The sequence below is a fragment of the Gekko japonicus genome, unplaced genomic scaffold, assembly GCF_001447785.1.
Source record: "Gekko japonicus isolate JY-2015 unplaced genomic scaffold, Gekko_japonicus_V1.1 scaffold393, whole genome shotgun sequence".
Taxonomy (NCBI): Eukaryota; Metazoa; Chordata; class Lepidosauria; order Squamata; family Gekkonidae; genus Gekko; species Gekko japonicus.
In genome coordinates this window covers 435,129-448,384 of record NW_015177017.1, presented here as the reverse complement: position 1 = coordinate 448,384, position 13,256 = coordinate 435,129, and the positions used below count along the sequence as shown (strand labels likewise).

Here is a 13,256-nt window from a genome sequence, read left to right as displayed (position 1 = left end):
CTGAACTACAAGAGTCAGGGGGAAAACTGAAGGGGAGAATGCAGGCTAGCCAGGGAATGGAGGGAACAGTGGACCTTTCCCAAGACACTGTAGTGAAATCTGCTGCCCCAGCAGATGAGACTCCATTTGATTCTTTTTCAGAAAAGCAACTGTCCAAAGAGAGAAACCAGGAAGTGCCTGATGACTCTTTGTCTCTATCAGAAAACAGAAGTTTAGCAGTAACTATGCCAGCATCACTTCGGAGGGCATCGAATGCCTATCGTACCGAGGTTAAAATACCACTTAAGGGAAAGAATTCCAAGCAAGATGGCCAAGTTCCGGCAGATGCAACGATTGCTATTGTCCCTAGGGAAAATGTGTTTTTCCAGAAAACTGTACAGGGTAACCTTCTATCAACTGAAGCCCCGCTTCCCGGAAAAGAGGAGGTTTCTCTGACACAGGCCAAGGCAGATGAGAGAGAGACTGGCTTCGACAGAGACGGAGATGCAGGAGGGGTTTCCAGAGCAAGTGTCACCTTCAGTAGTGGAAGCGGAGAAATGGACGTACCGCTCAGATCCCAACGAGCAAGCACCCCCCTAGTGGAACAGGAAACCCCTCCTCGAGTAAGCCAAGTCGAGCTGATACTTGCCGCTCATCACAGTGAGGATGATGAAGATGCCAGGAGTTTTGGATCTGATTTTTCCGACGAGAGCATCCATTCCCTTGCCGGAATCAAAAGAAGTTCAACGTGTGAGCAGTTTTTGAATTCTTAATTTTATCACTGTGGAATGATTTAAGTTTAAAAAAAATTATCTGAACATTTATCCTTAGTCTCCAAGGAAAGAAGTTATTCATTTTGGAAAGTTTTGGGTATCGCTTCTGCGAGATGTTTTCCCAAATGTTTGCCGTATGAGCCATGAGGGTTTTTTAGAGTTACCGCAGAAGGCGCATGTTAGTCTATGCACATAAAGATAGACATTTTCAGAGGGTAGCCATGTTGGCCTGTAGTAGAACAGCTAGATTCAAGTCTAGTAGCCCCTTAGAGATCAACAAGATTTTCATCAGATACTGATATCGGCTTTCAGTACTGACTAAAGGAGCTTTGACTCCCGAAAGCTCATATCCTGAAAATCTACTTGGGTGCTACTGGACTCGGATCTAGCAAAGATAGCCATGCATTTCCTCCCCCTAAAATGGCAGGCATCCTCTTTTGCAATTGTCAGGAAGCACAGTTAATAATTGCCCCAGTGTCCTGTTCTCCATCCTGCCTGGTCAGTCAAGGCTTGGGAATGGGACTGTGCTTTCCAGGCAAAGGTGATACATCAGGAATTGCTTCATGGTGTACCGGTATCCTTTCCCAAAATGTGTCACTGCCCATAGACTGGCCCTAAGATGGGGTCAACACTGCACAAGGTTTCCATGTGCTTGGGAGAATGCCATAGTAGATTATTCTAACATGGTGAGAAACTCCCCCTCAGGGCCCATTTTGGCCGTTGTTTTTGTGGTACACAAGGGACTGTGGCTCAGTGGGAAAACATCTGCTTGGCATGCAGAAGGTCCTAGGTTCAATCCTCTAGTGAAAGAATTAGTAGATTGTGTGAAGGACCTCAGCCTGAGACCCTGAAGAGCTTGCCGAGAGTCTGAGCAGACAATACTGTCGTTGATGGTCTGATTCAGTAAAGGTAAAGGTCTCCCTTGCTCGAAAGCCAGTCGAGTCCGACTCTAGGGTTGTGGTGCTCATCTCCGTTTCAAAGCCGAAGAGCCAGCGCTGTCCGAAGACATCTCCGTGGTCATGTGGCCGGCATGACTAAACACCAAGGCGCACGGAACCCTGTTACCTTCCCACCAAAGTGGTACCTATTTATCTACTTGCCATTTCTTGCTTTCGAACTGCTAGGTTGGCAGGAGCTGGAACTAGAGACGGGAGCTCACTCCGTCATGCGGCACACTCGGGTCTCGAACTGCTGAACTACCGACTTTCCACAGCCTGCAGTTCAGTGTCTTAACCACTTGAGCCACTGCAGTATGAGGCAGCTTATTTTTACTCCCCTAACAAAAGTGCTAACTCAGGTGTGAAATGAGAGTGTTCCTGGGATTCTGTTTCTATTGCAGTTAACCCTCTTGGGACTGGGCAGCTTCTGAAGCTGTCTTCTTAATCTGAACAAAGACTTGTGTGTGTATCTGTAGCCACACTTCAGTTATTCAGTGATGTAGTGTGATATGATTTTGAAGTTGAAAGGAACATGGCAGATAAGGTACTGTGGGTGCAGGCCTTCTTCCCCTCTGCTAGAAGCTATCTGGGTTTGGATCCAAAGGCCAGTTTCCGCGAGCAGAAGGTGATTTTCACCAATTTCCCATTCTCATGTCAGATTCCTGTTCACCGTTCATGCTCTTCCTGCCCCAGGTGCAGCACTTGGGAAATCAGTGCACTAGGAGAGGGAAGGCAAGAAAGTTCTGTTCTGTTGGAGGACATGCCTTCGGCCTGTGGAAAACTACCATTGGAACCCAACCAATGTTCCCTCTAATTCCCACCCCCCCTACTGAGCGGAGCAGTTCACATCTTGAGCAAAATATAACTGCTGTAATCTTAAAATGGGCAATGGGCATATTGCTGCTGAGCAGGGCTTCTTGGTTAATGAGCGTCTGCTCATGCGCACAGCTTAGAGGAAACACTGATCCCAACCCTCTTTTGTTCTTCTCTTTGAGAAAAGACATACCTCTCTAATAGGGATGGGCACGAACTAGGAAAATGTGGTTCGTTTTGCGGTTCGTGACATGTCCAGTTCATGAATCATGAACTTTTAGCAGTCAAACTAACTGGTTCAGTTCATGAGGTCCGTGACCCAGTAGAACGGATCCTGTGCAAGCTAGAGACATCAAACTCACAGGGAATGTCCAGTTGACTCTCCTCTACCTGCCCAAGTTTGGTAGTGATTGGATTAATGGGCTCCAAGTTACAGCCCCCCCCCCGAGGGTGCCCCCAGGAAAGTGCTTTCTGGGGAAATGACAGGTGGTCATTGACAGGCAGTCATTTCGACAGACACAGATTCAGAAGGTTCAGGAGTATAGAGAACGGATCCTGTGTAAGGTAGAGACATCAAAGTCACAGGGGACCTCCCCCGGATGCTCCTCTACATCCCCTCCAAGTTCCACTGCCCTGTTGCTTTGAAGTTTTATAAACATTTAGATTGAGCAGGGTCTGCCTGGAAATGTATCCGTTCACGAATCGTCATGAACCTCCGCAAACATCTTGAAAGTTTCTGGAAAGTTCATGCCAGTTGACCTGCCATAAATGTGACTTCGCAAACAGCCTGAATTCATCATGAAATTTCCTTCGTGAGCTGGTTTGTGCCCATCCCTACTCTGTAATAACTACTTTATAGCTGACACAAGGCTGCTGCTAAAAATAGACAGCCCCATGTCAAGAATGCCCCTCAATTACTTACTCTACTTTCTGTTACTGTGTGTTTTCTCCCTCCCCCTTCAGTCAACAGCTGCCAGTGAGTCAGGGAGAAGAGAGATCCGGGGAGGGCCCGGGAACAAAAGATCTACCTTGTAGGTGACTCGAGTGTGCTTCAGAGGGGATTGGGAAACCCCAAAGACCAGTCATGATAGTGCTTTAAATGAACCCAGAATTGAGTTCAGTAGCAGCTCAGAGACCAACAGAAAGGGAGGGCAGGGAGGGTTGCCTCAGTGCTTAGTTCTTGTGGCCCTTTCTTACACACCACACACCCAGGGAAATGCTGAACGCCACTTTGGGGTCAGGAAGCAATTTTCCTCCAGCCCAGTTTGGCTGTGGATCCTGGAGGTTTTTGTCATCTTCTGGGCATGAAATAAGGGTCACTGGGTGTGTGTTGGGGGTGTTTGTGAATTTCCTGCATTGTGCAGGGGGTTGGACTAGATGACCCTGGAGGTCCCTTCCAGCTCTATGATTCTAAGGTGCTGCTGGACTCAAATATTGCTGTTCTGCTCCAGAGCAACATGGCTACCAAGTGAAACTCTCTTAATAGAATCCAGTTATCATTGGTTATCATGCTGTTTAGGTTTGCCATTGCTTTCCTCCCAAGGAGCAGGCGTCTTTTAATTTCATGGCTGCTGTCACTGTCTGCGGTGATCTGGGACCCCAGGAAAGTGAAGTCTGTCACTACTTCCATGACTTCCCCTTCTATTTGCCAAGGAGTGATGGGGCCGGATGCCATGATCTTAGTTTTTTTGATGTTGAGCTTCAAGCCCACTTTTGCGCTCTCCTCTTTTACCCTAAGTAAGAGGCTCTTTAGGTCCTCTTAACTTTTTGCCATTAGAGTGGTATCGTCTGCATATCTGAGGTTGTTGATCTTTGTCCCTTGGACTGCAAGAAGATCAAATCAGTCAATCCTAAAAGTAATCAACCCTGACTGTTCCCTGGAAGGCCAGATAATGAAACTGAAGCTCAGATACTTTGGCCACCAAATGAGAAGGGAGCACTCCCTGGAGAAGACCCTGATGCTGGGAAAGATTGAAGGTCAAAGAAGACGGGGACGGCAAAGGATGAGATGGTTAGATAGTGTCATAGATGCAACGAACATGAAATTGAGCCAACTTCAGAGGACGGCAGAAGACCGGAAGGCCTGGCGTGATCTGGTCCATGGGGTCGCGAAGAGTCTGACTCGACTGTGCGACTGAACAACAAAAAAAATCATTGGTGATAGTCAAGTTTTGAGGCAGGGAAGAATTGCCGTTCTGGGTGCTATCCACTGATATCTGCCTGAGAGTTCCTCCTGCATCCCCTTCTGTGATGCCAGAACACAACAACCCAGCTGGGTAGGACTAAAGCAAGTCTTTTAGTCCAGGGCACCCGCCAACACCTTTTCTGGTGCCCACCAAGTGGAATGGATCTGCAGGATTCAGTTGGTTAGCTTTTATAAGGAAAAGAGATAAATAGCTTTTGAAAAATCATAAATAGCAATAAGAGATGCACCATCTGCTATTGCTGAAAGAATACCCATGGTTGAACCTCAAAAGGTTCTTCTATATACTAATGCAGAGCTTCTGAGAGATCCAGAAGGGCTTTCTGTCAGTCAAAATGTAACTACTGGGTTGTCCAGGTTGGTCCAGGAAATGGCATTGCCTTTTAAATGTTTCTGTGGTATCATCCGGACCCCAAATGCGGTAACATTTGAACTCTGTTCTGCATTATCATTACCAGTTTGGTGTAGTGGTTAAGTGCACGGACTCTAATCTGGGAGAACCGGGTTTGATTCCCCACTCCTCCACTTGCACCTGACGGATGACCTTGGGCGAGCCGTAGTTCTGATAAGAGCTGTTCTTGAAAAAGAGCAGTTTCTGTCAAGAGCTCTCTCAGCCCCACCTACCTCACAGGGTGCCTGTTGTGGGGAGGGGAAGGGAAAGGAGTTTGTAAGCCGCTCTGAGACACCTTTGGGTAGTGAAGGGCGGGGTATAAATCCAATTTCCTCCTCCTCCACCACCTGCTAGAACTGTCTGGGGGCTGGCAAGAGGGACCATACCTTTTAAAGACTTGGATTTTTTAAAAAAATTGAGCTTCACTTGCGCGAGACCCAAAATGTCTGTGCTTTGTGCAGTGTTCATGTATTTTGTCTTAAAACAGGTTCGGCAGAAGACCCAAACCCTGTTCTGGAGGCTTTGAAAAGGAGTTCAAATAGGCAAATTCCTTCCAAAAGTCTAGAGGACATACCATCAGCCACATCAAGTGAGCAAAAAGTTTGTCTTCCGTGTTCGTGAAGGGGTCCCCCACTTAAAATGCTTCCCCCCCTCATCCACGCATCTCTGTTAAGTAGTTCTTCAAAGCGACCTTTGGAAGGACTGAGTGCCCATATCTACTTAGTAAAAATTGATTCAGTATTTGTACATTTGGTGCTCTGCTGAAACCATGTGAAGTCAGTTGTGGACACATCAGTTCTACTAACTGATGTTGCGAAGGGGTTCCGGGATGAGCTCTTTGCTCACATGCTGCTTCTAGCGGGATCTCCCCAGTCCATTTTAACCCACTTTGCACTTCCAGTGCCATGGGCCAAGTGAAGCTGGTGGTGTGGCCCTCTCCTGGCACTACACATACCCCTTTGTAATGTCTTGCGCTGTCTAGGTCTGCTCGATGTACAGCTTGCATGGCTCCCACAGGCACACCAGCGGTGGGCCTGATGGAGAAACAAAGCAGCAGGAAGTGCCATCAGGTCACAGCCGACTTATGGCAAACCTGCAGAGTTTTCAAGGCAAGAGGTGAGCAGAGTTGGTTTGCCATTTCCTGACTCTGCATAGCGACCCTAGACTTCCTGGGTGGTCCCTGATTCAAGTACTGACCAGGGCCAGCCCTCCAACTGGAGAGCCAGTTTGGTGTAGTGGCTAGGAGCTCGGACTCTAATGTGGGAGAACCGGGTTTGATTCCCCGCTCCTCCCCATGCAGCTGCTGGTGTGACCTTGGGTCAGTCACAAGTTCTTTTGGAGCTGTTCTCTCACGAGCAGTCCTCGAGAGAGCTCTCTCAGCCCCACCTACCTCATAGGGTGCCTGTTGCGGGAAGGGAAAGGGGAAGGAGATTGAGATTGTAAGCCGCTCTGAGACTCCTTCGGGTATTGAAGAGCAGGGTATAAATCCAGTCTCCTTCTCTCTTCTCAGCTTCTGAGGTCAGGGCAGTGTTCCCTCTAAGCTGAGTTAGTGTGAGCCAGCTCACAGTTTTTTAGCCTCCAGCTCACACATTTCTGCCTCAGCTCAGGGAGGATGCCTCCAGAGCAAACTAATTTATGCAGCAGCCAAGTCACTCGCTCACAACTTGAATGCCAGTAGCTCACAAGGTAGAATTTCTGCTCATAAGACTCCACAGCTTAGAGGGAGCATTGGGTCAGGGATGTAGAAACATCACCCTGGATAAATGTGACCATAGCTGAATGATAGAGCAGGTTTTGAGCACGCAGAAGGTCCCAGGTTCAGTCTTTGTATCTGTACTGAAAGAAGCTCCAACAGGAGGTATTGGGAGAGGCTAGAGATGGTTAGACAGTGTCATAGATGCAACGAACATGAAATTGAGCCAACTTCAGAGGACGGCGGAAGACAGGAAGGCCTGGCGTGGTCTGGTCCATGGGGTCGCGAAGAGTCGGACTCGACTGTGCGACTGAACAACAACAACAAGCCTCTGCCTGAAACCCTGGAAACCCACTATAAGTCAGGGTAGACAACACTGAGCTAGGTGTCAGATGAAGGGAGCATTGACTCTCAAATGCTTAAGCCCCGAAAATCCTGCGGGTCTCTAAGGTGCTGCTAGGCTCAAATCCCGCTCGTCTACCTTTTGTGCATTTGCTATTTGCTGCGGTCCTGAGTTTTGTCTTTTCCCCCCACTTCCTAGAGGTTTCTGTTGAGAGCCCGTAGTGACTTCCTGAACGGCGGAATGTCTAACCATGTCACCATTTTCCCCCCTTGCACAGATGAAGGAAAAGTAAACACTCGAAAGGAAGACTTAGTGCTTAGTGCCGAAGATGGTAACTATTTTATTTTGTGCCTGCGTGAATGTAGCTCTCTGCTTGTTAGTTCTCAGTAGACAGGCATTTTTTTCCTATCCTTCCTGGTTGCCGGATTTTTAGGTAGTCGGGCATTGCATGGCTTTAGAAGTTTATGATGCTCAGCTGCATTTTGGGGTACATGGTCTCAGTAGCCCCTCTGTACACAGCCTGTGCTGCTCGTTGACTTGAATGCACAGAGAGGGTGAGTAGGAATGGAGTGTGTTGGCCCCTTCCTTATAGCAAGCTATGACCAGTAATGTTAAGTGGCAGCTCAAGCCACACTGATCTCAGTGGGACACAATGCATGCGTAACAAAAACTGTATTTCAACCTTCTTATCTAGATCTGGTTTCAGAGTAGCTTCCAGGAAATGAGTGAAGGTGTCAGGGTAGTGGCTTTTGAGCTGTGTGCTGGGGAACATTGGATTATCATAGTGAGATTAATAAGGGCCAGTGACCTGTCCCGGAAGCACAACTGTGTTACTATGTATATATAAGGCAGCCCTAGCCAAGGGGCTTTCAAGGAGAGCAAGAAGCAGAGGTGGTTTGCCATTGCCTTCCTCTGCAGAACCTTCCATGGTGGTCTCCCTTCACTTGCGACATGGCTTGCAAAAGACGTTCCCTTTAAATGTCTTTTTCCCCCTCCATTGAAACCAATGGAGGATGGGGGCACCTTCTTTGGGGGCCCATAGAATTGGACCCCCTGGTCCAATCTTTTTGGAACTTTGGGGGGGGGGGTTTGAGGTGAGGCACCAGCAGCTATGCTGCACATTTGGTGCCCTCTACCTCAAAAAACAGCCCCCGCAGAGCCACCCAGATCAATTCTCCATTATACCCTGTGGGGACCATTGACTATAATGGTCCCGATAGGGAATAATAGATCCCAAAAAATTGGGAATTCTGAATATTTACTGAATTCGAATACCATACCAATACTGGGATTCAGGAATATCAGGAAATACCAATATTTTTCGGGTTCAATATACCCGAACCCGAAAAATACCTTTTTTTTTTTGCACATTCCTACTGAGGATGTGAAGACGCCCAGCAGGAGGAGAAAGAAACACTAGGAACAACAAGTCAGATGCAGATGCATTTCACTCTGTGGAAGAGTCTCTTGCATTAGGGAAGGCTTCTTATGATGGAAGGAAAGCTCCACTGTTAGCAGAATGGAGTCCAACCCCATGTTTGCCACAACTCTGTGATCATAGTACCCCTATAATCTGTTGAATGTGACAGCGTTCCTTCATGTTGCAATTTTGACCAGATCAGAAAGCCGGCCGACCGCGCACAACCACACCAGGAAGTGAGTAGTAATGAGGTCCTTCCTGCCACCGCTGGCTACCGCTTCCTGTGGTCTCTTGACTAACCTGTAATATTTTGGAACTTGTCTCGTGTTCTTTGTTGTCGCTAGCAACTTGTGTCTTTAACTGTGCACTGACAGCAGCTCGTGCCTCTATTCTACAAGGTGCAATTCCAGTCCAGGTTCGCTGATTTACTGCGGAATTCCTCGAGCTGAGTGGGTGGATTGTTTTTAGAGGCAAACCCCACTTACGGCTTTTGTAATATCAGATCATACAAATATAACTGGGAAGCCAGGGCAGGAGAAAAGCGGGTAGGAGGTGTCTGGAATAACTGTCATACGGTAGTGTGCAAGGGGCAAAACTAGGGGCGATTCGGCATCTAGCATTTGCTCCACATTTTCTCAACTGGGAGGAAAATGTGCAGCTCAAAACCACATTCAAATACCTCAGGGCAATGTTGTACTGACTGCAAAGTCACTCCTGAACGGCCGTAAAATGGACATACATCTATGCAGAAGGTACCGTAAAACCCGATGATCAAAGGAAGCGAAAGCAGCATGGAGTGTGGAGGCTACCATAAAATCCGATGATCAAAGGAAGTGAAAGCAGCATGGAGTGTGGAGGCTACCATAAAATCCGATGATCAAAGGAAGTGAAAGCAGCATGCAATGCAGAGAGGAACGGAGGGGAAAGCCCAATGCAGAATCAGCCTAGGAAGCAAAATATGATACTGCAGGGACCTTTGGTGTGCGTTTATGTGTTAGGTTTGGTTCCCTGGTGTTGGGGGAAGATGCTGGGGTTTTGTTTGGCAGAGGCACCGGTGGATATCTAATGCAGTGGCAGCTGGGCCACGTGGCTTCATTGGCAAGCTCAGCTTCCACCACAAAATTTGTGACCAAGGGGGAACGTTTTTGCCGTTTTTCCAGTTAGAATGACAGCCGTTTATGTCTGTGACAGACTGTCTTTCCCTTATTGGGTCATTTTTACAAAAAAAAAAATGTGGGCAAGAACGACAAGTGTCTAAGCACTAAGTAACGTTACGGCAGCACTGGAATGGACTTGTGAACTGCGAATCCACCACTGTGATTGTACAAAACTGGGATACTCGGAAGACCACAACTACAGTGGAATATCTAGAGCAGATATCCCCATCCTTTTTGAGCCTGTGGGCACCTTTGGAACTCTGACATTTTGGGGGGCTCAGGCACAAAATGGCTGCCACAGTTTACCTCAGATACGCAGCGAAGGTCCTTGGGCCACAATGGCTGTTGCTGCCAAAGCAATGTTTTTTTAAAAATCTGAACAGCCAATCAGATCTTCCGTGACCAATTAGAAGCCTTGCTGGGCATAAGCCTTATCTGGCTCCACCCACTTTCTAAAAACACTTGGGAATCACTTATCTAGAGAGTCACTGTGACAAGAGTATACAGAACGTCGAGCCTTAATAAGGGGAACGAGCTTTAGGGAAGCCTTTGCACATTATTCAGTGCAAGCCCAGGTTTGCGACTGAGGGCCGAAGTATGTGTGATGCTGATACAGATCACAGTTACCACATTTGAGAAGGGAGGGTTAATCTCTTTTCCCTGAGCTGTCTCCTTGGTTTGAAATGCCCTCTACCAGCTTCCAGACCCTTTAAGGAAAAAGAGGTGCCTGTATCGTGCCTGTCTTTTCCCCACTACCCCTCCTGGGCTAAAAACAGCTGGGGAAGAAGTATTTCCAACTGGGGCAGCATCAAAGATAAGTTAGCCACCCCTTCTCCAGCACTGTGGACCCAATCCGTATTGGGGGAGGGGTCACCGCTGCTTTCCAGGGCCCACTTACACCTAACAGACATACACATGGACCTTCCACCCTCTAGTAGTGTTTGGCCCTGAGTCAACAATTCCAGGTTTGATAGCGTTGTTACTCACACAGTGACGGAGCGTTTTATACTTTCTTGCATCCTCTTTCTGCGCTTACAGGTATCTTGTGAAGGATAAACTGTCACACTTTGGGAATGTTTGGCCCGTACCCATATCAGTAGCAATAACAGTGGTGTGCAGGGGTATTTTGGGGCAGGAACGCACAGGAACTGAGTTCCAGCTGGCTTCAGAGTTGGCCACGCCCACTGCAGCCAAAACCTCTGCGTGCCTGGCTACAGAGGGAAGGCCTGGAGAGCGACACCCGCCCCTGGTGACTCCGAGGTGGGCGGGCCAGGGGGCCCCCTGGAAGGATCGGAATTTAAATGCCTCCACGTGCATTCCCTGGCCTGTCCAAGGGCCAGCTTGCCTGGGCTCCCCGCAGCCGCGGGGTGTCCGGGCAGGACAAGGGAAGGCAGTTCCCTCCAAGGCCCAGCTTCCCTTCAAGGGCCGGGCAAGCCAAGGAAAGGCATGGGGGTGTGGCCTAATATGCTAATGATCTGTACTGTCGGGGTGAGGCCTAACATGCTAATGAGTTTCCGTTGTTGGTTGTGGCCTATTGTGCTAATGAGTTCCTGCTGGGCTTTTTCTACAAAAGAAGCTCTGGTGGTGTGTATCCACCTACCTCTTGGTAGAATAAACCTTGGTAGAACACCTGGAAAGAGGATGGACAGATTGTTCCTCCATCCTCTGCTGAGCTTCCGTGTAGCATGCATTTCAGCTCCCGGCTGGCGAGTTTTGCATGTCGACATTGTGTATGCATGTAACTGTCTCTGTGTGTTGTTTTAAAAGCAGTTTATGCCTGTTAGCCTTCCTGTCCTAGAAGCCAATTAACTCTCACTAAACATGGATTGCTACTCTTCAGTCTCCACAGCACCTTCTTTCCCCGTTAACCAGTTCTCCAACCCAGAGAAAGTCAAAGGGATGAGCAAATCGGTTCCTACGTTTCTACAGGAGGAGGCAAGTTCTTTTGCATATTTTTTTTGGGAATGTTTTGGTTGCTGGCACATTCAGGAGAAAGCTGAAATTATAGGGGCTTCGGTTTCCCAAAGCACTTTACTTCGCTAGTTCCAGAAGTTGATTTTGGAGGAAATTTCCCTTGGTGTGGCACACTATGGTTTGAATTGGATGTGGCCTAAGTTGGGAGAGTAACAAGGGTAGAGGATGGTAATTTTGGCTGGGGGAAGGAGTGTGGGGTTGTTGCCTTCCACTCCGGCCCTATAAATTATGTGGCTTGTTGGAAGTCTGCTTGTCATAAAAATATCAGTGATCCTTCTAGGAAGTTTGTCAAGGAGCCCAAACCTGACCCCCCTGGATTCCCAGGGCTAGTGTGCACAAGAAATCTGACTATGCTATTTTTTATATAGAAAAACAAGGAAGCAAACTTTCAGTCTAACACATTATTACCTTGTTATCAGATGGCACAGTCTTCAAGTCTCAGAATCAAAGAGAGAGGCTTAAGCGCTCCCTATGCAGCCAACCAGACCTCAGTCCACCAGAATCATGAAGTTAGCGTGGTTTCTCTCTGGCTCCTAGCTCAATTATAGTCCCGAGCCATCTGGTGCCACGTGATGGTTCAAATCCAATCACAACACGTTCTCACTGGAACCTTCTAGAAGGTTACATGTAGTCAGGAAGCCCCCCCCCCCTGAAAAAAAGGAAGGCCCAATTACTGACATCTGCAAGCTGGAATTGGCCTGTTAGTATCCACATTAACCCTTGGGAGGAAATGGGTGCTTTGCCTCACAATGTTCCTTTTCTGTTGATCTGTGCAAATAAAAATGAAAGTGCTATGTATGCTACTACTTCATGCATGGATCATAGAGTTTTACAGAAGAACATGAGAGGAGCCCTGCTGGATCTGACCCAGTGGTCCATCTAGTCCAACATCCTGTCTCACACATTAGCCAACCAGTTCCTTTGGAGGTCCAACAACAGGGCATAGAAGCCAAGTTCTTCATAAGAACGTAAGAAGACCCCTGCAGGATCAGGCCAGTGGTCCATTTAGTCCAACATCCTATCTCACACAGTGGCCAACCAGTTCCTCTGGAGGTCCAACAACAGGGCATAGAGGCCAAGGTCTTCATAAGAACATAAGAGGATGCCTGCAGGATCAGACCAGTGGTCCATCCTATCCAGCATCCTGTCTCAACCAGTAGCCAACCAGTTCCTCTGGAGGTTCAACAACAGGGCACGGAGGCCAAGACCTTCCTCTGATAAGAACATAGGAAGAGCCCTTGCTGGATCAGACCAGTGGTTCATCTAATCCAGCATCCTCTCTCACACAGTAGCCAACCAGTTCCTCTGGAGGTCCAACAACAGGGCATAGAAGCTGAGGCCTTTCCCAGATAAGAACCTAAGAAGAGCCCTGCTGGGTCAGTCCAGGGGTCCCTCTAGTCCAGCATCCTGCCTCTCACAGGGCAGAGAGGCTGAGGCTTTCCCCTAATGCTGTGTCCTGGGTCTGGAGTACAGAGGTTCCTTCCTATTCTGTAATTCCTTCCAGAACAGTCATTCTCAGGATTTTTGGGCACCACATAGAGGAATAGCCATATGGTTTGGGGAGGGCTGGAA

General features: G+C 48.1%; 1 protein-coding gene across 1 annotated transcript in view; it reads left to right on the top strand.

The window, feature by feature from the left end:
- SYTL2 (synaptotagmin like 2) overlaps positions 1-13,256 on the top strand; it is an 84,348-nt gene that overhangs the window by 52,616 nt on the left and 18,476 nt on the right. Inside the window, 4 exon segments of the mRNA XM_015427740.1 lie at positions 5,585-5,686; positions 7,411-7,464; positions 8,751-8,789; positions 11,551-11,645. Coding sequence (XP_015283226.1) covers positions 5,585-5,686; positions 7,411-7,464; positions 8,751-8,789; positions 11,551-11,645 — 290 coding nt within the window.